Source organism: Lissotriton vulgaris, chromosome 10 (genome assembly GCF_964263255.1).
Source record: "Lissotriton vulgaris chromosome 10, aLisVul1.2, whole genome shotgun sequence".
In the NCBI taxonomy this organism is placed as follows: Eukaryota; Metazoa; Chordata; class Amphibia; order Caudata; family Salamandridae; genus Lissotriton; species Lissotriton vulgaris.
In genome coordinates, this window is record NC_141698.1 from 834,186,560 (window position 1) to 834,214,498 (window position 27,939).

General features: G+C 44.3%; 1 protein-coding gene across 1 annotated transcript in view; it reads right to left on the reverse strand.

The window, feature by feature from the left end:
• Positions 1-27,939, reverse strand: part of CCDC126 (coiled-coil domain containing 126) — a 106,098-nt gene that overhangs the window by 26,022 nt on the left and 52,137 nt on the right. The window contains exon 2 of the mRNA XM_086941759.1: positions 3,458-3,845. Coding sequence (XP_086797885.1) covers positions 3,458-3,695 — 238 coding nt within the window. The 5' untranslated portion in view covers positions 3,696-3,845. The remainder of the gene's footprint in view (positions 1-3,457; positions 3,846-27,939) is intronic.

Here is a 27,939-nt window from a genome sequence, read left to right on the forward strand (position 1 = left end):
GATTGGGGTGAATGTTTTGATTTGTTCTGCATTCTGTTCATCAATTGTGTTTATTTTACTCGTGACCGCCTGTGGGGAATGGGCGCACTACCCTCATGTCCTGATAGTGAAATACAGTGGAAGCCTTTCAATAGTGAATAACGAATATCGGTCCCATAGGATAGAATGGGGAATACTTTGTACACATCTTAGAAGTATAATTTTCCATGGGGACTGGATAGAAAGATGGAGTTTAGTATGACTGAACTCAGAATATAAAAATGCATCTTTTAGTAAAGACAATTTTTGTAATGTGTGTGTTTGAAAATAGCACTTTTAGAAAGTGGATATTTTCTTGCTTAGCCATCCTGTGGGCCTCTGCTTGGTTTTGGGTTGACCGTCTGTCATTGGAGAGACAGGGGCCTGGAGATGGGCATTCTCTTCAGACAGCCAGTGGGGGGGGGGGTTGAGATGTGTCCTGCCGTTCCTGGATGAGTCAGAGCTGAGCTGAATAGACCCGAGCCACATTTAGAATAATGTGAGGAGATTTCCTTGCACCTGAATGGGACTGGTCTTCCTTGGACAATGCTGTCGCCACCTCCGGCCAGAAGCTGGGCCAGAGAGGACCAATCTGCTTTGGACTGAGCACAGACACACTCTGCCCAAGAGAACAAAGTGAAATGCAGTATAAATATGGGGGGGTGCGGACCCCAGTATTTTAGAACTCGCTTTGATCAAGGAACCTGCCAAGAACAACACCTGGAAGAAGTGCCAGAAGGAGTTCTGCCCCGTTGCTGTGTTATTGCTTTGTGGGTTGGCCTGCTGTTGCTGCTTCTGCCTTGGGCAGTGAAAGGACTGGGCTGAACTTTCTTCACTGAGTTTCTCCAAGGGCTTGAAATAGAGTTTGCCTCCTGTTCACAAAGTCTCAGGGACAGCAAGACTTCACTTACCTCTGGAACTGTGGGTTTCAGTTGCCACAGAGGGGGAAAGCAGCAGACACCATCACCGACACCACAGCTGGCTCAGTGTCCTGAAGGCACCGCAGAAGGCACTGCTGCACTTCGCACCACAATCCTTGTCTCACAGATGATGACCGCCACCACAACCAAGCTGCAGCTTGCACTGCGACCTATGGGCACTGGACTCTGCACACCGCCTTGCTTCACGTCGCCAACCTCAACACCCATGACTGCACCGTGGTTTGGGGGCAGGGCTCATAAGTCACACAACGCACCTCCCCAAACCGCAGCCGACCGACGCAAGCTCCCATCAACCGGCACAGTCACTTCCACTGTGACCCGTCAGCACCGACACAAGCACCGCTTCACCCTGCATTTTAGCTCTGGTCTCACCAATGCTGCTGGATGACCATCACCGAGCCACTGCCTGCACCGTAACTTGAGGGCACTGCACTGCTTTAAATCGCAACCGCAACAGTTGCCACGACCGGCCCGCACAGACACAGTTAGCCAAAACCAAAGGTACTGTTTAAGAGTCTGCTGATCCAAACACCTGTCCACACAGACGCAGTCGGCCGGAACGGTTGGATTCTGTTTTCAGCATCGTGGTAGCCCCGAACGGAGCTACCCACTGCATTTTAAAGTAATTCCTGCAAAGTTCATATTTTTGATCACTGTATGTTGGTCTTTTATGGCTTTAGTCTTGTTTGCACAGATAACTATTGGTTATTTTTCTAAAAACTGGTGTGGTGTTCTTTTGTGGTATTTTCACTGTATTACTGTTGGTTATGCAATTGCTTTACAACCTGCTTTGAGATAAGCCGGACTGCTCGTGCCAAGCTACTAAAGGGGTGAAGCAGGGGTTATTTCAATAGTGTATCCCCCCCCCCCCCCCCTTATTCTGACTAGAAGGAAGGGTCCCTATTTGGACAAAGGTGCAAACCATTGCCAACTAGAGACCCCCATTTCAAACATAAGGTGACTCATAATTGAAGGATTTTTTTTTTAAGTTGCAGTAGATGATCTTGACAATGGGGATTAAACTGTAAACAATCATAACAGCAGCCTCTGATTTTACTTTAAAATACAGATTTTCTATATTAATCTAAAATAAGGTTGCTGTTCTATTTAAGGCAGAATAACTTATTTTCTTTTAACATAACAAAACACTTGGTGAACTGAATGTTTTGAAACTGCTTCCCGGCTGTTACTTTTTCACGTTTGTCTTTGCGAAGTAGGACCCTTTTCTTGATTCACATACATAGTTGGATTACCCAATCACAGTGACTAAAGAGAAGTGTGGCTTTGCACTCAGCGTGGAAAGGTAAAGGCACATTTTGTTTGCAAGTTACCAGGTTATGGTTGGAATATTCTGAGGTTTTGGTAGATAGCAATGTTCACATCAAAAACAGATTAGGAGCCTTGCCATGAAGTGGACAATCAAAGAAGGGACAAGTCTGGAATTGGGCAATAAAAACAACATTTTTGTTGGGACTATTTTTCTGTGTACAGTTTTTGAAAATTAAAGATGAAAGTTAAGTTGTTGATAAAGACTTGGTTTGCTACAGAGGTTTTCACAATAAGGGAAGAGAACAATAACATCTGTTTCCATGTCTTTATAGAATTGCTAATTTTATATCGGTAAAGACAACTGGGATTTTGAATAAATTACTGGGAACTTAATGGTTGCATGTGGGTCACAATATCCTACTGTAAAAAATGATTGCTAGGTAAGCACATTCCACTACCGGACAGGTTTTGAATGGGAGTGAAAGAAAACATGCTAGTGTGAAGAAAGGTAAGGTACTTTTGCAGGTCCAATTCTAGACACTTTTCTAAGTATACATAATCAGTTAGCTTCTCTGGCAAGGAAGTTCATATCTAACTGGTACTACAGTAACGTTACCATTTCATATCAGCAATTCAGTGCACGTAGGGCGATAACTATACAGAAAGTGTGTAAAACAGGATGATTGGCCACAATTATTGGCCAAGTAAGTGGACTTGAAATTTTCCAATAATCTCAAGCAACATAGTGATAAACATTATCAACGCATTAGGAAATGAAGGTTATATAGTGTGGGCATCACCTGTGTGTTCTTGCACATACACTGCAATTAAGCTACCTTTTAGAGTGTACACCTGAGAACACTTTAAGAAGTATGATCTTCTGGTCAGCATGGCCTCAAAATTAAACTCAACAATGTCAAGTGGGAGAGTTGCATCCAACTGACACCATTCTCTGCAACGAAATTATAATATTTAGTAAACATTTTCATCATAGAAGGCAAAGTTAAGTCTACTACGTTATACAAAAACTCAAAAGATCAATGAGAAAAGGTAAGTAGAGACCCATATAAATGTTGATGAATCCAACAATCAAAAATAGCCTAAAAATAGTCAGGGTTAAGACTAAACCACTTAAATGGTTTTTAGGTGAATGGATCTTAAAAGTTCTAGACAGTCCAGTTTTGCATTCAACCTAAAACACGTAAAATATTGTATGTAAAAGGTTTTACCATATCCTGCCATGGAGCCTCCATTTCCACCATCTACCATGTCCTTATTCTCCTCTGCAAGTGCTCGCACGTACTTCTTACTCAAGTCCAGTATTTGTTCACGCAACTCTGAACTGCTTTGCTGCCTTGGATGCTGAAATGTATATCGCAGTAACAGGACACCCCACATTAATCCAAAAGCAAGCAACAAAAGACTCAGTTTCTGAGACATGTTTTTTCTAGAAAACGATAGAAACATTGTAGTTCAGGAGAAGTCGCCTGTAAGATTGTTCATCAGGGACCTGAAAGGATGTTCTGGTCACTACATGGTAGTTAAATAAAGAGACCTACTGCCATCCGGATTCTTCATGTAATATCACGTTGATATTCAAGAAGCAGTGGTGAAATACTGCAAAATATAAAATAGATAGAAACAATTAGTGTCGATTTCAAAATGAACACAGAAAATTAAATTATTAGTATTGGATTGTAATGGGTTAGTTATAATACATGAAATGGATATATATTGATATTAGTCAGTTCTGATTATTCTAATCTGGCTACTTAATCTACAGAGCAATATTTCATTGATGGGTCGCTTAGCAATATAATGATGTGACCTATTCATTGCATTTCATTTTCTGTGTTGAAATATTTGAACAAATGTTAAATAAAATAAATTGTAACTGCTTGTTAACCTAATAATGTGCAAACAGGAGAGCGCATATACCAACATATTTCGGAGTGATGTTACACTCCTATGCACCTGTTCAAACAAGCATTGGCAAAGCTAATATGTCTTGCCTTTGAAAGCAGTTAGCGGACCTTTCAGCTTTACCAATGCTGCCATCAGCAAATAAGGAAAAAAAGACAAAATAGCGGTCTACAGTGTGATGACCTACGTGTGCACCACTACTCAAGCTCAGGAATGCGTCATGACACTGTTGTAGTCATTTTTGTCTTTTCACATTAAATTTACTGTTCCAAGATGGCGAACACCAATCTTGGAGTGGACAGTTAACAAGCATTGGCAAGGCAATAGGTCTCACATTTACGCAAGTTTAAGCTATTAGCATTGTAAATAACAATGCCTTTTATTTAGGTTTTAAAAACCAAAACATAAATAAAAGGCATTGTCATTTACAATGTCAATAGCTCAAACCCGCGTAAATGCTAGACCCACTGAATTGCAAATGCATTTTGCTGCTGGGAAAGAACCAAACTGTGATGTTAAATGTGGATATTCAGACAAAAGATGGGTTAATTTAAACATGGAAAGCAAAGAAACGTGGAGAGCAGATGGAGCCCTGAGATGCTGTGTGCTTCCAAGCTGTCATGGGATGCCACAGCAGGGTCAATGCTAGATTGGAAGGCATTTCATCTCAGAGTTTGTGAGGGCTGAAGGTGACTGCTTCAGCAGTGCAGAATTTAAGAAGTGTCTTTAAACCCAAACTGTATCCCAGCTTGGTCACAGGCTTCAGTGAGGCCAAATACTTTGGTGGAGCATCGTAGCTCAGGAATTTTATCTACCTCTAAAGGATGAACCGCTAAATCGGTCTGCAGGGATTAAAATCAGGGAGTTTATAGGTTGCTCAAACAGATCTACAGTAAGCACCTTAACCCACTAACCTATATCAACTGCATACACGTATTGGGAGTGTGTTTCCAAATAGATGGAACATCGGCTTGAAGTACTGCATGTATATTTTTTTCCTCATTTCAGTGTTTGTGTCAGATAGGATGTGCACCTAACAACTAAAAGGGGAGAGGGTGTGGCCACACGGCTAGACTGCCAACTTAGGAGCTGGAAAACCAAGGTTCGAGCCTCAGGGAGGACTATGCATCCTGTGTTTCTGGGCGAACCACCTAATCTCCCTGTGCCTACCTAAAAAATGAATGTGTCCTTGTGTAACTTAACTGGTGCTCATGTAAAGAGACCAATACCTGCTGCGGGTCGAGAGCGCACTATATAAATCTGCAAAAAACTAAAACTAAAAGACGTGTACTGCAATAACATTTTCCCCATCTAAACAGCTTCCCACTCCCTGTCTTCCCCCTCTTAAATACTCCACGCCCCTGCCAATCTGTCTGTGAACAAATAAATAGTGTTTGCCACACAGAAGTCAAATGATTGGCTTTGCCACTGTTGGTTTGGCTGGAGGAGACAGCCGAGCACTGCACTGTCAACCCAAGACACAGTGCATACAAAGCAGTCACTCCAAGACACAGTGGACACACTGCACTACTCTCACTGCCCCCCACAAACAACGTGGACTTGCCTGACTCCTACAAGGCACCTCTATTCCTGAACTTAAACTAACCCGCTGGGGTTCGATTATTATCAGAACTTTACAGAAGAAGGGATGTTGTGAGGTATGGACATGTTTCATGTGTGGGGCCGTCCAGGAGTGTGGCCCAGGGCAGGTGGCCCCCGCTACACCCTCTACTGGCGGGGCTGTTGGAACCGAGGGATCTCTCCCAGCGCCACTGAGAGGGCATTATGAGCACATTCTTTAATATCTCATCCAGGAATAGATGCTCACAGATTTCAGTGGGGGGGCATGTGTGTGTGTGCGAGCAGAGGGAAATCAACTGGGAAAAAACTGCAGAAAAAAGGTCCTTCAGTTGGTAGTTCCACAAACGCCGCATTTCGTATGTGATACCCTGAGAAAACACGGACTGGAAAGTCAGAAGCACTGTGCATTCTGGGACTTGAAGTTCCACACTCTGAAAAGCACCAAAACTAGCATTCTATCCATACACAGACTAAAAAGGCAGAACCAGTGGATAAATTCACACTTTACACCAGTCAATCGGCAGCTGTGGACAGGAGTCGTCATTACAACGGGCCTTTTCAATAATCGTTCAGCTATTTTTGGTATTCTTTCGCCACCTTAACAAATGACTAGATTCTGCTTGCATTTCTTTTTTGTTGCTGAAAGGTGGTGCTTTTTCAGAGAGTTGTTGGGACATCCGAAGAAGCAGGTGGGGGGTCGGGGACAAAGAGCGGCGTTAAAGGGATTAAACCGGGCCCAAAACAGATGGCAGCCTGCGTGCCGCTGCTGCCTCCAGAGAGCAAAAAGCTCAGGGAGTAAACTTTTTCCAAAAAGCTGGGACATCCACACACCTTTGGCCAATTCTGTGCTTTCAATTTTGAAAGCCAGACGCAGAGGCCAATAGCATGTGAGCACCACACACACGAGCTTGAAGAAAAGCTGAAGAGTTTCCAAAAGGCCTTTTCCTAGAGCAGCGCATGCGCGCTGCGCTAGGCTCGACCTAAAAAGTGAGTGTAAGCTTTTTATAAAGAAAACAAAACATAGCAAATTGCTACTAGGCCTTTCAAAAAAAGAAAACAAAGGAAAACGGGACAGAGAGGGGTAGGGTAACAACAGAGAAGCAGGTGGATGGTGGACAAGCAAAACAGTGGAGAGGACGGTAGAGAATGCTGAGCAACACAACAGTGAGCAGGAACAAGAAAGCAACATAAGGGGGATTTTTTAACAAATGAGAAAAAAGCAGCGAAAAATGGGGAGCGGTTGAGGAAGCAATGGATGAGCTGGGAAGATCACAGGGAAGCAAACAGGGGAAAGAGAGCAAGGAAACACACACTCATGGAGTGCTGAAAGAAAAACAAGAAAGGAGTACGCTAAATGTAAGCAATGCAAGGATACCGCTCATCCAATCAAAACACAGAGACTGGAATGATACTAGGTGGGACAAATACAAGCCTAGGGAGGAAAGACATCAAATCTGGAGCAGGGGTATGAGATATACAATCACAAGTAAGGATCCGACACAAAATCTACACCATGGACTGTTCACAACAGGACTTTCATAATACTCTGCTAATGCAGTCTATTGGTGGGATCTAAAAAAAAACAATGTTCCGTAAAGTGAATAGTCAACAAACTAGACCAAATGAACTTCGAGGCAGGGAAAGTGGAAGATGCAGGAGGCTCACAACAAGCCACAGGAATGTTCCCTAACAGAGGTCTACAATTAAAGTGACCAATATAGAACAACTCCGAACTCTGTTGATCTGAATACACTACTATAAAGACCCGTCCACCACTTGGAGTGTGCAACACTGTAGTTATTCCAGGATTACTTTTAAAAAAAGGCAATAGAGTCCTAATATATATTGCACACGGATAATGCCAACTGCATCTTTTGCATCGATAATTGTTTCATGCTGAAGCAGATGCACATTTATGCTGCAGTCTGCGTTGCTTTTCAAGTTTCTATTCGAAGTGTGGAACTATTTGTACTCGACTTACATGCATTAAACTTTTTAATTCTAAAATTGGTGCTAAGATGAGTCTTATTTTCCTCTCAAGTCTAATGCAATTGTTCACCTACTTTATACTTGGAGAAAATGATGTCAGTGTTGTGCCTTTTGGTGCTATTTACATTAGGACATTACACTAAATCAGACCTTCAGTATTAATCTAAATGACCTTCAAATTAAAATCACCATCGAAGTCTGTTATTTTATTTTAAAACATTTGTATCCCAAGTGCCAGTTTACAATAATCCAATTATTAGTATTAGAAAAATCAGATAAAGAACCACCCTCCCTTTCGAATAAGGTTCCAATGTATCATATGTAAAAACTATTGTGCCACTTATGTATTCATTCTTTATTGATAGACTTCTTTTAAAGCAAGGATTAGCTCTTAAGGCGATGGGGCACCAATAAGACATAAAGCCATTGAGCCAAATCATACAGCTCTATGAACACTGTTTTCAACCGAGCGATTCCGATGTCCGAGTCCGACAGCCATTCCAAATCGGTCTAACCGACATGAAATGGCTGTCGAAGTCTGACTTTGGGGGCCCATAGATGGTCCCCCTTCACCCGTAGTCAGGACCCCTCTTTCCAACCATGCACAGTGTGACAGGCACAATGGGGTGCCCGCCACACGATTTTCCTCAATCGCCCCTTTTTTCAATGGGAGCCTGTGTTCGCGTTTGGAACACAGGCTCCCATTGAAGTCAATACTAGTCCGACTGAACGATGTTCGGAAGCATCATAATCATTTGGTTGGACTCGCAGAACCTGTTTCGGTCAAAAACTATTCCGAAACCGATTTTGTTGGAAGAGTTCCCGACCAAAATTGTTATCAGCCTCTTAGTAGAGAATTTGTGACAAAAAAAAAAAGTCAAAACCACTTTGAATCATATCAGTCGGCACTGGGGGACTTTTTTGGGGGATGGGTCAACAAACAATCCTTGGAACTTCAGCAATGTCAGTGGGTGTCTTCAAGAGCCTACAGTTAAAGGGTGGATTAGCTATTTATTTTACAACTTGTACCTAGTGGTTGGTGATTTATTGACTAGTTAAAGATTCTATCATCCAGCTATCCTAGACTCCTCTTCTCCAGCTCAGTCAAAGAAACAAAGGCATGAAATCTGGAGGCTAAGGAAGGTTGCCAGAGTGCTGGTCTTCGTGAGTCCAGCTCATGTGCAATTCAGGTTTACGTAACAGGGACATAGTTCTCAACTGCTTGGGTAGTCACAGTGAGCCTCAAAGGGGCAAACTGGGTGGAACAGGCTACAGCTGGATTGATAAAAAAACAATTTCTCAAATTCTCGTGTTCAAACCATAATCAATCAAGTGAGGTAGGGCTATCAGATCGTACTGTTACACCATTAGGTCAAGCCAACCTCCTCTTTTGCTGGGTGCTGTATGTTCATCGGAGTTCTGTGGAAGTTTCATTCACTATCTGAACTGCGAGAGCCAGGACTGTAGACTGTGGACTTCAGAGAAGCATTCGACCTAGTTGATCAGACCATTCTCTGAGGTAAATTGAGTAAGATGAACATCTCCAGCTCCCTACTGGCAGTCTTAAAGGCACAGCATAAAAAGAATTTGTCATGGGTAGTGTTAGATGAGAATGGCACGCTCTCTCGTAGTATCCCCATTAATAATGGTCTCCACGAATCTCGCAACTGCGTGACTTATGGGACAAAAATCATGTTAAAACATTCGCCACCCTACAGCAGCAGTTTGACTGAGCAAATTCAGAATTTTTCCAATACACACAGGTCAAACATGCCTTGCGTTCCCATATGCAGAGCGGTAGTTCCCCTCCAGAATCATCTCCCCTGGAGGACAGAGTTTTAGATGGTCTTGTCCCGGATAATACTATATCCCTAATGTACAAGAAACTAATAAACAATACACCGGACCCCCTCCAGTCACTTCGTGAGAAGTGGTCTAGAGATGGAATTAAGATGGAGGATGAGAACTGGCGGGAGGCCGTCTCTTTGCCAAGAGTCGTGGCGATACCGGCGTGCCTCCGGCTAGTTCAGCTCTAAATCCTCCACAGGGTATACGTGACCGGCCCCCAACTGGTGCAAATGGGAAAAATAGATGAGGGGAACTGCAGGCATGGGTGTGACCAAACGAGCACCTTCACACATATCATCTGGGAATGTGCCAGTATCCAATCTTACTGGCACAGCGTGCACAGTGTCATTAACGCTGTCCTGTCCACGCAATTCACCCCGAATGCTCTTAGATGTTTGTTGAATATCTGGGAACCAAATGATTTGAATGACTGCCAGCTACAATGGGCCACTCTGGGGCTTATGCTTGCTAAAAGAAACATTGCTCAGAAGTGGGCGGCGTCCCGGCCTCCGGAGGTGGGTGATTAGGTGAAGGACCTGGACTGGTCGATGTTCAGAGAGAAAACTGTGTATGTAGCCCTTGGCTGTCTTAAGAAGTGGGCACGTGTGTGGGGCCTGTAGAATTCATATTGTGGGGATATTTGTCAGCCTCCCCCCCCCCCCCCATTGAAGAAGAACCCCCCCCCCTCGCCCTAGACGTTCCATGCAACTTGTATTTTTGCACTCTTTGATGTACCCAACTTGTGACCTTCTCATCTTGCCTCTGTAATGTGATTGATGTGCTGGTGCTGATTAATAAAAAGTTTTACACAACAACAACAAAAATAATAATAATGGTCTCCACCAGGGGTGTGTTCTAGCACCAATCTGGGTTGCTCTGTTCCATGCTGATCTGCTATCAGTCTTACAATCAACCCACTAATCCTCTCCTCAAATGAGTGGACAACATATACCCTGTCTTCTCTATGTTGATGATCTTGTTCTCTTAAATGTAACATAATTTTGGTTTCAGGGGAAACTAGATGCTTTTGACAAATATTGCCAGGAGAACAAACTCAAAATTAATTTTGAAGCAACTAATACCCTGGTTATAGGGGAGGATAAGCATTTCTTTTGGAAAATTGGTCATGATTTGGTAAAGGAGGTTTTGTCCTACAATTTGGGGGTACTGTTAAATAGTAAGTTACAGTGGAAGACGGATCTTGGTGCGCTGAAAAATAGGGCATCAAGCCATGGTAGGAGGGCTGAAGAAATTTAAAAAAAAAAAAGAGTTTGGTGGAATCTCGTAAGTACGAGTTATCACACTGTGTAAGGAAATGCCACCGTGCCCCACACCCCCAATTGCTGTATGGAGCAGAGCTTTTCGGCCTCTGTTCTGGGAATGATTGGGAGAAATTGGAAGGAGTGTTTTTAAAAACTCCTTGATCTCCCCTTGTGCTCCATGATCCAGGCTATCTGATTTGAAATTAAGATGACTTCTTGGAACACTGTTGCCTAGACCGTATGCCTAAGATTCTTGGCATAAACGGATGGGAACAAACCCACAAGTGTTGTCACTGTGTGCGTATGACATATGCATCACAGAGCTAAGCTGGGCAAGTAAGAGACCAGGTGGTAAACCTCGCAGGCTTGTTTAAAATACAGAGCTACTCTCTCTTTTTGTGCGATCCGACCTAAGTAAGGCCACGATGGATAGACGTTGGCAATTATGTAAACTTATCAATCCATTTAAATCTCTGGGGGGGGGGGCAAGTGTTTTTACAGGAGCCTGCCCGCCTTAAAGTTTTCAAGGGGGGGTCCCACATACTTTATCACCGACGAAAGGGAAGCTGAGATAGCACTTTCCTAATTTGACCAGCCATTAGTTATGTAAAGTTAGAGAGGCTTAGTTGAAAGATCTCTGATGTTTAGTCCAACCTTTCAAAGGGCCGGATTTGTCCCCTATAATGTGCTCATTCTCTACTTTTTTTTTTTATTAGCTATTTTTCTTATAGTTTTTCTCCCTTTTTTTCTCTTTCTCTTTATTGTGCAAGGCAGTAGGTTAGAGCCCTAGGCTGCTCCTCTTCATGGCTGCCCAACCAGCGGCAGCAGAACATAGAGGGGTATTCCCCCTTGGGGGATAAGGGGAAGGGGGGGGAGAGGGAGGAGGGTCCACCAGGGATTTTTTTCTTTATGGGGGGTGGTGTGTAAGGAGGGTAAAATGTTCTATAAAAGCAACATGAGAAAGATTGGTTCGAATAGACGTAAGGGAAATAACTATTTGTTCTCAAGAGCAGTTTGGAAAGATTATATATATTTTTGAATGTCTCGGCTAAGATGTTTGGCATGGAATGTTGCAGGTCTCAATAGTAAAAATAAAAGACGACTTGTCCAAGCAGAGTTAAAAATGTATGATCTGCACTTAGTTTTCTTATCAGAGACACATATTGCTTATAAGGACAGGAAACTGTTGGGGCAGCTTGGTTATAATGTTATTATTGGTTCTGCGTTAAATGTTTCAATTAGGGGGGTTGCCATTCTTAAAAACAGAAGATTTAGAGCAGAAACTCTTAAAACAGCAGTAGATAAAAATGGAAGATGGGCTATCGTACAAATGTCTATTGAAGATTACAAATATGTGTTTTGTGTGATTTATGGGCCTAATTCAGACGATTCTGTTGTTTTTGATCAATTAAATATAGAGCTTTTTGGGTTGGGAAGGAGAACTTCTTATTATGGGCGATTTTAAATTGTATAATGGATTACGCAAAGGATAGTACTAGGCCCAGTGCTTTTCAGCGTATGCGTAAATCACGTGCTGCTATTCTAGAAATTGGCCGCATCCACAATATCAGGGACATTTGGAGTAGTATTTTCCCTAATACTGCGGGGTATACCTACTATTCTGCGCCCCATAGACTATGCTCCCGCATTGATATGGCCTGGGCTACAAATAATATTCTGAGTACTAGTCTTATTGAAATATGCCCACGGGTCACCTCAGACCATAATCCTATTCTGCTTACATTTAATACTTCACAAAGTTATAAAGGCCCTCGGATGTTTTCTTTCCCTAGGCACTTATTGTCAGACACGCTGTTTATCTCAGCTCAAAGCACATCTTACTGAATTTATTGAAATTAACCTTAATTCTACTGTCTGTACCACCGTGTGGGATGCATGTAAGGCTAGCATACGGGGGTTTACCCAACAATTCGTCTATAGACAGAACTCCGAGCGGCGTAAGGCAAATAAAGAAAGGACTACAAATATTCTATTGCAAGAACAATTATTAGCTGAAGCCGTACATCTAGGCTCCTCTAATGCAGTGGAATTGGGTTTAAAAGTGGTGCATCTAAGATCAGCTATGAAGACAATATTAAGGGAAAAGAGCAGTGCTAAGCTACACAAATTTCGAGTTTCTCAATATGAGAGTGGAGACAAAATCGGAAAAATTCTTGCCTATAAAGTTGCTGATGCTAAAGCTAGCACTTGTATTAAAAGCTTAGAAGGGGCTAATAACATCATGTATGACCAGCCGGCACAGATATTGGAACAATTTGTGAAATTTTATAGCACTTTATATACTCCAGAAAACTGCTCTAATCTGGCTAGAATACAAGACTATTTAGATAGAAACATTATAGAAAATAGAAGTATACCCGGATTAGATCAATTGTCGGACCAGATCAATTTGTTAGAAATCAGACAAGCTATTTTTTCCCTACCATCAGGTAAAGCTGCAGGGGAAGATACTCTACCATTAGAGGTATACAAAGTGTGTATTGATGAACTACTACCTCTCTTCCACCTGGTAATCAGCTCTATCGGTGATACGGGGAATGCTCCGGGCTCTTGGAATATGGCTAAAATGGTCTTTTTTTTTATTTTAAAAAAAAGGTAAACCGGCCGAGGAGTGTGGGTCTTACAGACCCATTTCACTCATAAATACAGATGCTACGGTATTTGCTAAAATCTTGGCTACTCGACTGGCTCCACTTATCCCGAGAATAGTTAACCCACAACAACAGGTGTTGGTCACCGGCAGGGACACCACTGCTCATATTAATATGGCCATAACGGCCTTTGACGTGGTAGAGACAGATTCCACCCCACTCGGCATGATAATGTTGGACGCTGAGAAGGCTTTTGACTGAGTGGGGTGGGATTATCTCTGGTCGGTGTTGGCTGGTTTCGGTTTTAATTGCCAATTTGTAAGATGGATCAAAGCTCTATATCATAATCCTATAGCTAGAGTTAGCTATGCAGGATTAATGTCTTCCATCTTTCCTATATCCCGGGGTACGCAGCAGGAGTGCCCATTGTCCCCCCTGCTCTTTGCGCTTTCAATGGAACCATTTCTTTACGCTTTACAGAAGCATCCCCGAATTACTCCTTTCAGCTTTGGCTCTCAATCCCTGAAAATAACAGCATATGCTGATGATATAGCCATTTAGTCAACAGATGTTGCGGAGGCATTAAAAGGGATAACTAATGAGGCTGGCAATTTCGGCTTAGTTTCTGGATATAAAGTAAACATAAATAAAACACAAATAGTTATGAACTATAAATCTGTGGTACCGATAACAGGGATTTGCAGCTCTGCTACTTATTTGGGTGTTAAAATTTCACCCAAAATTAGCGAGGTGATTACAATTAATTATGATGCGTTACTAAAATCTACTGCTCTGTCATTAAAAAAATGGCATAAGCTCCCCTTAAATATCATTGGCAGGATCAATCTGATCAAAATGAAGGTACTGCCTAAATTTCTTTATTTATTTCGGTCTATTCCATTACTACTTAATATCTTTTTTTTTTAAAGATTTGATGGGATACTAAGTAGTTTTATTTGGGGTTACCGTAAAGCTCGTAGGTCCATCGCATTACATAAGGGCTCTCTAGATAATGGAGGGCTCACTTTTCCCGATTTCAAGCTATATTTTTGGTCAACTTTTCTTGGCTGTTCAATGAGATTTAAATACATGCAAATTCACGACTTTTTGGTACGCCAGATGAAGGTGCGGGAACTTATAGATACCGATATATAGGATTGCCTTTACTCATCTAAGAATAAATCTCTATTTAGTGAAGCCTAGAAGTGTTTTAATACTTACAAAATTTGTGATTGCTCTAAATTAGCAGCAAAATGGAGCACTAAGCTGGGAATTAATATAACTTCAAACAAGATCGCTGCCTCTTTGTGTAATATCAATAACTGTGTTCAATCATCAAGTTTAAGATTACAGCAATTTAAAACAACATGTATGCTATATCATATACCTGAAAGAATTTCTAAATGGTCTATGAATGCTTCCTTTAGTGACTGTACTAAATGTCCTAAATGTGATCTTGTTGCGGCAAATCTGGAGCATATGCTGTTTTCTTGCCTGAGTTTTGGTCAGCTCTGGATAAAATATTGAAACTAAAACTAGTTAGTCCGCCCTTACTGTCTTCATCAGTAGTATTATTCGATATTCATACCGTCACCATCCCGTAACAAGCTCTGGTAACTATTTTATTTTCATCTGCCACGCTAACCATTGCTAGAGCTTGGATTTCCCCGAATCCCCCTAACATCATGGAATGGTGGTCATTGGTCAATGATATTCACTCTATGGAGTATGTTATGGCAAAACTAAGAGGGGTTAGATCTGTAGTGAAATGTGATAACATTTGGGATACTTTCATATAAACATCGATTGACATATTATACCAATGTTGAATAATTAGGTAAATGCTCTATTCTCTATTTTCCCTTTTCTCATAAAGTGATCATTAAGTATGATTGTGCTATGTTCCATGTCTTTCCCTTTTCTTCTCTCTTTATCTTTTGTTCTATGTTATAATCTGTATAATATAGCTTGGTAATGAAATTATTTCCACTCTGCTTTACTGCTTATTTTTCCCATGTTGGTATTTATGTCTTGTTTTGTTAAAACGGTAATTTTTCTCTGTTCTTGTGTTGCTAATAAAAATATTTTTTTTAAAAGAAAATACAGAGCTATAAAGTGGAGGTACCACTGCCCCTTTCGAAAAGGGATTTAAAGGAAAGGGGCAGTTTCGTATCTAGGGACAGGGATTTGGAGTACTTACATGCTAAGAAATCACACGATTATTTGGGAGACTCTTGGGTTCTATAATCTGCCTTTCCTTACCCATCTAACTAACCCGGTTATGCGCTTTGCACTTTTAAAATTTCAGGAGGTGTTAAATCCCGTTTACTTCGGACATATGAGAGAGTTAAGATTATGGGCAGAGGAAGGGATTTGTAACTGTTGGCTAGAGAGAAGCTGTTCTACTGTTCATATTTAAATTGACTGTGTACATGTTTCTATCTTTAAGACGCATTTTAAAACTTTTTTTATAGAAAATATGGGACTGTGACAGAGGCAGAGGCAACAGGTCTTGTATATAACATGAATTATTGGGATTTAATGTGTGCTGTGCATAGACGTTTATTGGTTATGTGACGGGGTGAAGGCTTTTAAGTGGTATTTTTTTGGTAATTTATTGTATGTACAGTATACTTTAACAAATCATTTTTTAATTAAACAATGTTACTACTACTTCACTATCTGAACAGACCTGCAGGTACCTGAACTCATTTTCAGGGACAAAAGAGGGTTTGGAAGAAATAAAGTATCCTTGTGAGAATTATCATTCTCACTTCTGTAAACCCCTTTACTTTACCATTGATTAACTGAGTAGCATAAATAAATGTTAGACAGCTTTGTAAAGTTGACCGACATTGTTGGTCAGTTTAGAAGCCAAGTACTTAAACCCCCCTTCTGCCAAACAAAGGGTGTAGTCTATCTGATGGCCTTCTGGTCAATTATAGATTATGTCAGTTTGAGGTTTTCATATGTGGTCATGGTCACTTCAATTCCACAGAGTCCTGAAATTTGCAAAGAGTTCTGAGAAAGTCCACGGGATCTGAGGTGTACCAGTGTGGGAACAGAGGTCTGTGCCCTCCAGTACAGCTGTGTCATCCCTGTCGGTTTTCCTATGTTCATTGAGCGCAAATGCCTGCTTGCTATTGGGAACTATTTGCAAGGACTCGACCTTGGGTATGGAAACATGATGTGGTCCTTATTGACGAACACCTTTGGTGTGCCCAAAGTGGACAGATCCTCTTTTGATCTTCCATAATCATAGTCTAGAATTGATAAGTCACCTCAACCCACCATCACGGCACAGGGTCTGGTTGGTGGGGAAGATTATAGGCTTTTGGGGTGCATCTGTTGCACAAAGGGCAGATGCCTACTGGCCTCTCCATGTAATTTAAAGCCAGTGCTTAGAGGCAGATGGGGCCTCTGTCTTGCTTACTGTGGGTATATGTTTCAAATATTTGTGACGATTATAAATGCATATTCTGCAACAGTGATGGTGATTACTGAAATACTGTATGGTGTGCAAATATATTTGTTGGATACTAGCGGTACACCTTTCATTATTGTTTCGCTGACTGCTAACATTTGTATGTTTGTAGGTGTTGTGATTGCAAAATGGAGGATGGATCCTGCCCACAAGGGACTACTAAGCCCTTCTCATCCTTCCTTTTCTCTTCCTCTCCAAGACCTTTTTAAAGGGAAATAACTTAGTTTCCATTAAAGAAGACAATATAGTTCTACTTTGGCCTTAGTATGGCCAACTGCATATAGGCAGTGAACATCACAAAGCAATTTTCAGAGATGGGAAAATGTGTTCTTGTCACTAACCACTATGAACAGAGAAACTCTGCTTCAACTTAGTTGACTGAATGTATGAACAGTGAGGAATTCCCAGACAGAGTGGCAGTGGCGCCCAAGTACTAGGATGAGGAAATATAAGGTGGAGCTTTTCTCCAGCTAATCAGAGATCTTCTTAGGTACAAACATGCACATAGCTGCTTGTGCTTTCCGAACATAAGGCAGAGTGCAACCCTTTTCTCTGGCTGGGAACAAGCCTAATAGCTATGCTGAAGCTTTTGTGACCTGCTTCTAATCATCCTTTTGTGGAAAACCTCAGCCTGTCTAAGGAGCCAAAGAAGTGGACAAAGCACCTGAAGACCATTCTACCCCTTAGCAGAGATTGAAAGAGGACTGCGTCAAGAAACTGCTTCTGTAAGTGCAGGTGAACTGGGTGGTGACTCTGCTCGGCAAGCACACTCCCTTTAATTACCACATTTTGTTACCATGTTAATCAGTGTCTACAGGGTGGAGGTGAAGAACTGGTCAACTTATGTGCAAGCTGATAAAGAAGGAACTGCTAAGTCCTGTTGGAACGGTATGTAGGATACATTAAGGTTTGATCCTCCTTTAGCATCAAGGTTTGACCTTCAGGTTTCCAAAGCCACAGGTCCAGATCCTCGTATTAAAAAGGGACCAACATCAACTAACTCTGGAGATAGGATTTACTCCCTGGACACTGCTTCCCACTTTACTTGCAGGTTACCACTACACTGCATTCAGCCACTATATTTCGGTTTTCAACACGTGTTCATAATAACCAGGACTGCGTAATGTAACAAAGTAACTCCGTTTTGGTGGGAGATCTGCTGTAGGAAATTCCCTTTGCACATGGTCTTCCTAGTTTTTTTACAAAGATGTAGGCTGGCTTATGATTATGTTATCTGGACACGGTCAGGATATAGGGGCGGAGGTCTGTCCGTCTTAAAACATAGTAGAAAATTGGCTTGTTCAACTATTAACTAGGCCTTTATAATGCGGAATAAGAACTACACCAGTTGCATAAAAGTTAATTGTCACATGTGGACTGTGGTGTCGATTTAAAACATTCACAACGTTGTGGCCAAGAAGGCAAATGGGTAGGAAGCAATATGCTGCCCTCTATCGGTCACCGACCGAGCTTAGGTATTAAAGGGGCTCGTGGCCCCTGTACTGGTGTGGTTTCGATGCATATTGCTGAGGGGTCTGAATTAGGGGCCCAGCATGCGCCGATGGCCCGGTTGCAGCAAGAAAAGACAACGGAGCTGGCCTTCAAAATAGTGGTCGGCAAGTGATTTCAGGCCGTGTAAGTCGACAAGCAATAAGGAAGCTGAGAGACCTACTGTGATACCGGGGATGGTACATACATGCGATGGACACTGTGGGAGTGTACAGCCTAGCCCCCTCCGGAGGACAGCAGTCCTGTTAATATGTTATGTTATGTTATAGGTATTTATTGTGCGCACATCTGCTCCAGCTAAGGAGCGTCCTGGCGCCTTAACAAGGTAGAACATAGCACAACTCAAGACCAAAACAGATGGGGACAGCTAAAAGGGGAAACTAAAACAGAAAGGTTTTAATGGCTTTCCGAAAAAGCATAAGATCCTCCAGCAGACGAATTTCCACCGGGAGGGAGTTCCAGATTGCTGCAGCTTTAACACAGAAAGATCGGCCACCGGCACGACAAAGCCTGAACCGAGGGACCACGCGAGAGCCTGGCCCAAGGAACGAAGAGAGCGTGTCGGGACATAGAAGGACAGCAAATTGGACAGAATCTGAGGGCCTATGCCCTTCAGAATTTTAAAAGTCAAACAAAGGACCTTAAAATGAATCCTCTTCCTTACTGGTAACCAGTGCAGGGAGCGAAGAACATTGGAAACAGGGCAGAATCTGGGCAGACCGACTATCGCTCTGGCTGCGGCATTTTGTACCCGCTGTAGGCGGGTAATTTCTGCCTGATTGGCCCCCACCAGGAGGGAGCTGGCGTAATCCAGGCGAGAAACAACTGTAGCCTGAATCACCAACTGCCTAGTTGGGGCATCGAAAAATTTAAGAACGGGTCTTAAACCCCGAAGAATGCCAAAACAGCAGGCTGCAGTTTTCTTGGTATGGCCAACGAAGGTGAGGCCAGCGTCCAGCCATACTCCCAGGTTTCTCAGTTCCGCGACCCGAGTCGGAGCTGGTCCCAGTTCAGAGGGCCACCACCTGTCACCCCAAAGCTCCACTCTCTTACCGACAATCATAATCTCTGTCTTAGTGGCATTAAGCTGGAGACAGTTCGCCGTCAACCAGTTGGCCACCGCCTTTAGTCCATTCTGAAACCTGGGGGCGTCTTGTTCCGCATCCCCGCTGAGAGTAACCGCCAGCTGAGTGTCATCGGCATACGAGATCAAAGTCAGGCCCCACTGTCTAGCGACCTCAGCCAGCGGTCTCACGTACAGATTGAATAACGTGGGACTCAGCGAGGATCCCTGCGGAACCCCCATGGCCAGAGGCTGGAATTTGGACTGAAAGGGTGGAATAGCCACACAGAAAGAACGATTGTCGAGGAAGGAGCGAAACCACTGTAGAGCCTGTCCCCCAACGCCAATCTCCTCTAGGCGGTGCAGCAGAATGCTGTGGGAAACAGTGTTAAGGCGGCGCTGAGGTCTAATAATACCAGCGCCGCCGTCTGACCAGCATCCAAACACCGCACGAAGGTGCTCTACCATGGCGAGAAGGGCCGTTTCCGTGCTGTGCCCAGCACGAAAGCCATTCTGCGTGGGGTCTAAGGCATTAGTCCGGGCAAGATGTTCTGACAGGGCCAGATTAACATGAGCCTCCGCAATCTTCGCCGGCCAGGGTAGTAATGAAATAGGGCGATAGCTTTCAGGTTTCGAGGGGTCCAACGAGGGCTTCTTGATGATTGGAGAAACCACCGCCTGCTTCCATTTGGTTGGAACCACACCTGAGGCCAGTGAAAGATTAATTAGGGAACATACTGCAGAGCGCCCCAGAAAGGACTGGTCTCTAAAAAGAGCGGGTCTTACTGGATCCGACGGAGAGCCAGATTTAATCTGCGAAGCAAATTTATTAAACACCTCCGAGAGTAATGAGCACCATCTAGGACTCCCAGAACTGTCCCCGTACTTGGGAAGGCTCGGTAAATAACCTGGACCTTCTCCAAGAAGAAGGAAGCCAAGGACTCACAGTGGGAAATGGACCCCACTGCCAAAGGGGACGTCCTTTTCGCCAAAAGATCTTTAACGGCTTTAAATATGGTCTTGGACGGATTCGAGCTGTTGCGGAATTCCATAGCATAGAATGCCGCACGAGCTCTGCAAATAGCTCGATGGTAGATTTTGACGGAAGCAACGTATGCGGCTTTTAAGTCAGCCCCATAAGACTTCCGCCACGCTCTTTCCGCCCGCCTACATATACCCTTCAAAGCACGTAGCGCACTATCATACCAGGGACTCGACTCTCTAGGGCTTAATTTGCTCGAAACGATGGGAATCAGAGAGTCCAATGCCTTGGAGATCCATGTACAAAACTGGTCAAACCTCAGACTAATCGAAAAGGAGAGTCTCTTCAGGAAACTCCTGAAGACATGGGTGTATCAACAATCAGACACCTCTGTACTGGCAGCTATCTAGATTCTCACCACGTATCACTTACACGCATGCTCAGCGCCAAGATGCTCCTTCCGGAGCGAAAGTTCGCGCTTTACAAATACCCATAAATATCAAAATATCAAATAGCCCGTTTCCACATTATCCAGAGGGCCTAGCGGCTCCTCCACTAGGAGACGGTGCAGGTCTTCCAGCCTAAGTTTATTGCAGTGCCGCCTGGGAACCCTTCTAACCGATGGAGTGGGAGGGGACTCAGGCAGAGGGTACCGAATGGTCACAAGAAAATGATCCGTCCACCCTAACGGGGAGATGGACAGGACCCTAGCCTCATCCAAGTTGGTAAAGAAGGGGTCCAGAATATGGCCCCCTGCATGGGTGGGCTGTGATACCTGTTGGAAGAGCTGGAGAGCCTCTAAATCAGCTAGAATACTGCTCACCGCCGGGATGGTCTGAATATCAAAATGCAGGTTCAGATCACCCAAGATGGAAAAGTTAGCACATCCCATGACTAGCGTACTAACAGCATCTGGAAATGCATTTCTGAACATTACATCGCTACCAGGAGGTCGGTAGACAACCATCCCAGAGAGCGTAAACTGAGGGCTGATTAGGATCTTAAAAGAGGCGCTTTCACAGCCAGCGATGTGGAGGCCACTCCAATTACAGGTGAAACAGGACCTGACTATGAGGGCAATGCCACCACCTCTAGTAGGTCGATTCAGAGTGTACATAGAGTACTCAGGGGGGCAGGCTAAGTTGATAATGGCCGCGTCCGCATCCTGAAGCCAGGTTTCTGTAATGGCGAAAACGTCAGGGGACTCATCCTCAATAAGGTCATAAATGGCTTGATGATGTTTTACCACAGATCTAGCATTCAGATTCAGCACCCGCAAAATGGGCAGAGAGCCATTAGCCCGGGGGACAGATTAAGTGTCCCTCTGGTGGATAGCCACCGGGGGGTCAAGCATCCACCTATTGCAGGGGCATTGATAAGGACCACAAAGAGGATGGACAGGTGGTAGCACACATTTTTGAACGGCCTGACCAATAGACCATAAAGTCTCTCTAGAGTAAGTGAGCATTGCGACTCACATAGAAGTATCTTACCTCACACAGGTTCTCTTGCCCGCAGCGCCCCGCACGACCTTAGCGCAGACGGGCGCAGACGGGCAGGACTCTGGCACGACTCAGGCTAAGCGAAAGGCGACCCCGCTGCGCTGGGGGAGGAGCTTTAAGTAGAAGAACCTAGCTGGCTCCTGCACAGTAGAGCGCACGTGAGTACTGGCGCCTGCGCTGACCCCACACCACTCCAAGATGGCGCCGGAAATGGGCTCCCACCCCAGGAACCGGACCCGCTGAAGTAGCGGTGCAGGACACGCTTTAAGGTGCAAGTGAGAGGGTTTAAAAACAGGGAATAACAACAAAAGAAAAGCAAATAGATAATAGGAAGTTATTTTAAAAAGCAAATCTCAGCGCTGAAAGCGCGACGCGCTACTGCAGCTAAACGCTACCTTATCAAGGCTGAGCCTCTAAAGGACTCCCCTTAAGTAGAAGAACCTAATACAGTTTGAGACACCCACATCCTCATTGCGCCTAACAAGAAGTTGTTACCCCACATAAGCATCAGCATTGGTCTTGTGACCCCTCACACATCCAACGTGGCGTCTGTAAAATCCATGAAGGACCTTCGTGTACAAGACTTAATAACCAGCTTGGCAGTGTACAAGTCCAATTCACTCTGCAAGAATGGGTCTCCTCACGGTTCACCCAGGGGCCCACTGACTCTTCAGCAGACTGAGAACCCCTCACTAAAGCCGCCCTTCGGGGATTCCTCTTTTTGTGCCCTTTGAGTGGACCTACTGAATGTAAACCAGGACCTCACAAAGTAACTCCACGAAGTAAAACAAGACGGTACAGATATCGACGATGGGGTGTCTGCCCTAGAAGACTCTTGTGTAGCAAGCAAGGAGGATGTAGAGGTGTTGAAGCAAACAATCATCCTCCTAAAGGACAAATGGTTAGACTTAAAGGCATATGCAAAAAGATTTAGAGTATCAATACTGGCGAAAAACCCTACGAATAAGAAGGGTACCACAGAAAGAAGGCGGCTCCAACATGGCCCAGTATATACGGAGACTTTTTCAACACATCTTGTCCGCCGATGACCCCTGTGAAATTAAGTGACAGGATGCATAGAGTGAGCCGCCCCGGCACAAGAGCTCTGGACAGCCTAGTGTGCCTCTACCATTTTACAATAAGAGAGAAGATCCTCCGAGCAGCGAGGAAACACTGCCTTATCGAATTTAGGGGCCACAGGATCTCTATGTTTTAGGACCTCTGTCATCACACTCCAGGAACACAGGGTCTTCAAGTCTGTTACAGGCTTCCTCAGAGAAAAGAAAATATAGTTGAGGCATCCATTTTGCATTATTTTCAGCCACCTTGAGGAGCTGGCCAAGACGGCGAACCGCTGTGTCCCGTGGCTCTGCTTGGAATTCTGGGAGATGCATTTGGGCTCTATGCTCTCAAAAAATAATTTTTGGCATGTTCTAGCATTATGGTTCCAGTTTACAGATCTATGTGTTAGTTCCGAAAGGGTTTAAGTATAGACTCGGACTTGCTGTCACTTTCTAATCCAAACGCTCACATCTTCTTACTTCCACGCAAGACCCTCCTTGTTGATCATACACACTGAGGAGGCCATTTGCATAACATTTTGTTGTCATTTACAATCTGGGTCAAAGTGGTAAGCTTTAATGTTAGCAAGCTGAATAACCCAGCAAAGCGGCTGGCAGTGCTATCTACCATCCATAAGTCTGAATGTGATATCTGCCTTATCCAGGAGACTCAACTAATCCCCAAGGGCTGGTACAGACTCAAATCCCACTGGTTAACTGAACATTTACCCTTGCCTCCCCCCACCCTCCAATTGAGGTCTGCTAATAAGTAGGGAGTGGGTATTCGGTTGTCCTGCAGGCTGTCAGGGGTGGTTGGGGCCAGGGTCACAGAGCAAAAGGGAAGGGTCTTGGTCTTCCAGTTTGAGTTGGGGAGGAGGTGGCAAACATATATACGCCAAGCAAGGGTCAGAATTCATACCTACAAAAGCAGACATCCTACAGTCACCAGATAGCAAGGTACTGATTGGTGGAGACCTCAACATTGTTATGAATAACGAAATGAACAGATCAGGCCAGAGATATGGCAAGGCTGGGGCCCTCTCTATTAAAAAGAGAAGATGGCCGAGGGAGACTGCAGTGGAGGATGTGTGGAGAAGACTTGGTTGGGATTATTTCCTATACACACCTTGATGATCTCCTAGGCATGCTCTTGATGCTGGAGCGGATCTTGGGAGTCCTGGAATGTCACAATGTCATCCACAGGAGACACTCTCGTAGGAGGAGAGTAAGATAAAGTGGGAAAATACCTCCTGTCACTGGATGAGTTCGTGTATCGGGACTGTGACCTTTCCCTCCGACTACGCCGTCGTGACCTCGTCGAGGATCTACGCTCACTGCGAGAGCGATGCCTCCCTCTGGATCTTGACCTTGGCTTTCTGGGCCTCGCAGGAGCTGCCGGCCCCGGAGGCTGCGGAAGCGGAGGAGGCTGAGCCGGAATCCCAGGTTGTGGCTGTGGAGGCCGGGGAGGCGGTGGAGGAGGAGGCGGAGGTGGAGGAGGAGGAGGAGTTGGTTTCCGAGGAGGAAGCGGAGGAGGCGTAGGTGTCCTGGGCCTTGAGGGCGAATAGGTCAGTGAATAATCAGAATCTGGCGACTCACGCACTCTCCTCTTCTTACGAGCAGGCCTCAGGGAGGATGCTCTGGAGGCAGACCTCTCTGCAGACGAGTGCCGGCGTCGCTGCGACCTGGAACTCGCAGAAGAAGATGAAACACTAACCACAGAGGCACTAGACACAGTCCTGGGCCTCGACTTCCTCTTGAATTTTAGAAACAAAAGGTTCTTAGCTTATTTGGAAATATAGCAATACTGTATAGAACACAATAGGCTACTATACGTTTAAACTTCCTTGCCCAGCCGGACAAGGAATTTATTTAACAACAAATATCAAATATAGTTATAATACATTTTTACAGCAGTAGCGTGACACAATCCTGTGCCGTAGTAGGAGAAAAAAGGAAATAGAGAAGAGTGAAAGAGGTGTTTTCAGGCAAGAGAAAGGAGCAGGCAGGGCACTGTTAAAAGTAAAGAATAATGACAGTGTCGCCTGGAGTAGCATATACAAAACCACATATGAATTATTTTCATGTATGCCCACTCATGGGTGTCGACGTTTCGATCCCTTTGCTCAGTTAGGAACGGAAAGAACAGCAAAAACTGTTCGTCACCATGCCTTAACGGGGAATACAAGAAAACTTTCAGCACCCACCGCACTATCAGTGCAACTGTTCGATTGTCTAAGGAACGTTTTTTCGGCTGTCTTGCTGCAAACCAGCCCTGGCGTCATCACCATTATCTAATAACCAAGTTTACCATCCCTCACCTCTCATTAAGAGGTGTTCTCAAATTCAGGCAAACTCTATTAAAAAAGTCCTGATGATGATCCCCTTTATGTAACTGAGCAAAGGGATCGAAACGTCGACACCCATGAGTGGGCATACATGAAAATAATTCATATGTGGTTTTGTATGTGCTACTCCAGGCGACACTGTCACTATTCTTTACTTTTAACAGTGCCCTGCCTGCTCCTTTCTCTTGCCTGAAAACACCCCTTTCACTCTTCTCTATTTCCTTTTTTCTCCTAGTACGGCACAGGATTGTGTCACGCTACTGCTGTAGAAATGTATTATAACTATATTTGATATTTGTTGTTAAATAAATTCCTTGTCCGGCTGGGCAAGGAAGTTTAAACGTATAGTAGCCTATTGTGTTCTATACAGTATTGCTATATTTCCAAATAAGCTAAGAACCTTTGTTTCTAAAATTCAGTTGATACCCATGGTTCGTAGCTACCCGCTGGGTCCCCCTTGTTTCTCTAAAAATCGACTTCCTCTTGGACGTCAATTTTTCCTTCCTCGAAGTCGACCTCTTCGACTTCTCATCCCTCGACGTCGATCTTCTAGACGTCAACGAACTCCTCGATGTCAAATATCTATGCCTCGATGACTATTTACCTTTCCTTAACGTCGATCTTCGGTTCGACGTCGACGGCGAACGGCGGCGTCGCCTCGCCGGCGAGCGCCTTCCGCTTCGGGACACATCACGACGTCGATGGTGTGTCGACGCCGGTGAAGTCCTCGACGTCGACCTCGTCTGAGGTCTCGACGTCCTACCCCTGGACATTGAATGTCGACGTCGCTTCGACCCAGAGCCCTGGGTCGACGGGGAACATATGGTGGTCATACCTCTTGACGCCGATTGATCTACTGGGAGGGTTTGAGGTATTCCAGAATTGGAAAGGCGCGCAACCGAGTAACTGCAGAGTATTGTAGTGTTATAAGGTATCAGATTCCAGGCAAAAGGGCGGGCGGTAATCCTTCGTAACCGCTCAAAGGTGGATCACAAATCCACACAAATTGCACAAAAACAACAAAAGCCCCTGCACTAGGAAATTCACAATCAAGCCTGAGTGATTTCTAGTTATGGTAACATCAGTAAAACGTGCACATCGACAGTGTTTCAAAGTCAATAGATTGCAAAGTGCCGAGAAAGGAATTTCAATGAAGTAGAATCCTTGGTATAAAAAACCAGTTTATTGTTCCTCTTGTTCTGGCCAACACGTGTTTCATCGCAGGGAAACAGACTGCGAATCTTCAGGGCCTCTTGAAAGAAAAAGCCGGAAGTGGTGATGTGGCCAACGCCCGAGGGGGCGAAATATGGGTGATGAATTTAATTCGCGTAGTTTGATGGTTCCTTAGTGTGGTCATAAGGAGGCCATAACCGGGAGGAGAAGAGATTGAAGCTGTGGCGCTCAAATTCGGGTTGACAGGCGGATACACCTGACTAGATTTGTTCCCCCTCCTGTGGTTCCCGGCGCCGTTTTTCAAAGACGGTCTTTGGTCAAACACGTGTTGGCCAGAACAAGAGGAACAATAAACCATACCTAGAAATCACTCAGGCTTGATTGTGAATTTCCTAGTGCAGGGGCTTTTGTTGTTTTTGTGCCTCTTGACGCCGACGTCGAAGCCATCAACGTCGACCGGGACCTTTTCTTGACTGGGGAGCCCCCCAAAGGCCAATGCACAGGCAGAAGACAATGACAAGAGTCCCTCCATGCCCAGATGTCCCACCTGTCTCTTGATGTCTCCTCTGGTCCAGGGCTTCAAGACAAATCTTCTCCCTGTCACGCAGGGTCCTCCTGGAGAAAGAGTGACAGAAATCACAGGAGTCAGGGACATGGGTGGAAGAGAGGCCGAGTATACATTTTCTTTGGGGGTTATACTTAGCCTTCTTCCTACCACACTCATGGCACTTGTCGAATAAAGCTGGCGTTTCGACAAGAAAGAGGTGGCAAAACTGGTTAAAAAACACAGCAACTGGAAGAGGAAGACCCTAGACGTAGAGTGAAACACTCAAAACTCTGGAAAAATGTCAAAAATTGAAGTAATACCCAAAAGGGTAGAGCTCAATGCTCCAGGGTCCTGCTGGCATGAGCCGGAAAAAAGAACTGAAAGTAAAAGGCCTTTGGCTGTGCATCTTGGAATACCGAGGGTCTCTGGAGAGTTCCTTAAAGGCATGGTATCCCTTTTCCAGACACATAATGGCAGCCTATGGGGCTTGTCTGTCCAACCCTTCCTCTCTATCATTACAAAAAAAAAATTGTGAAGGGGAGTTTCTCCGAGTGCGAAACTTAACAAAGTGTGTTCAATTTAATATTATTTGGCTATCTTTTTCACTTCAAGATGAAGTGCTGGCCAATGTAGCCTTGTAGTTTTAGGTTGCATTATTTGTCTTTGATTTTCTCTTAAGTGTCTATGCAGGACTGCAGAAGAAGACAACTTAAGAGACTATTTCGATTGCTCCGGGGTCCACGCACATGGGCGGGACTTTTCACAAGATTATGACTATAACAGAGATACCCCTACTACAGAACTGGAGTTACAGGTAAGAAACTACTCCT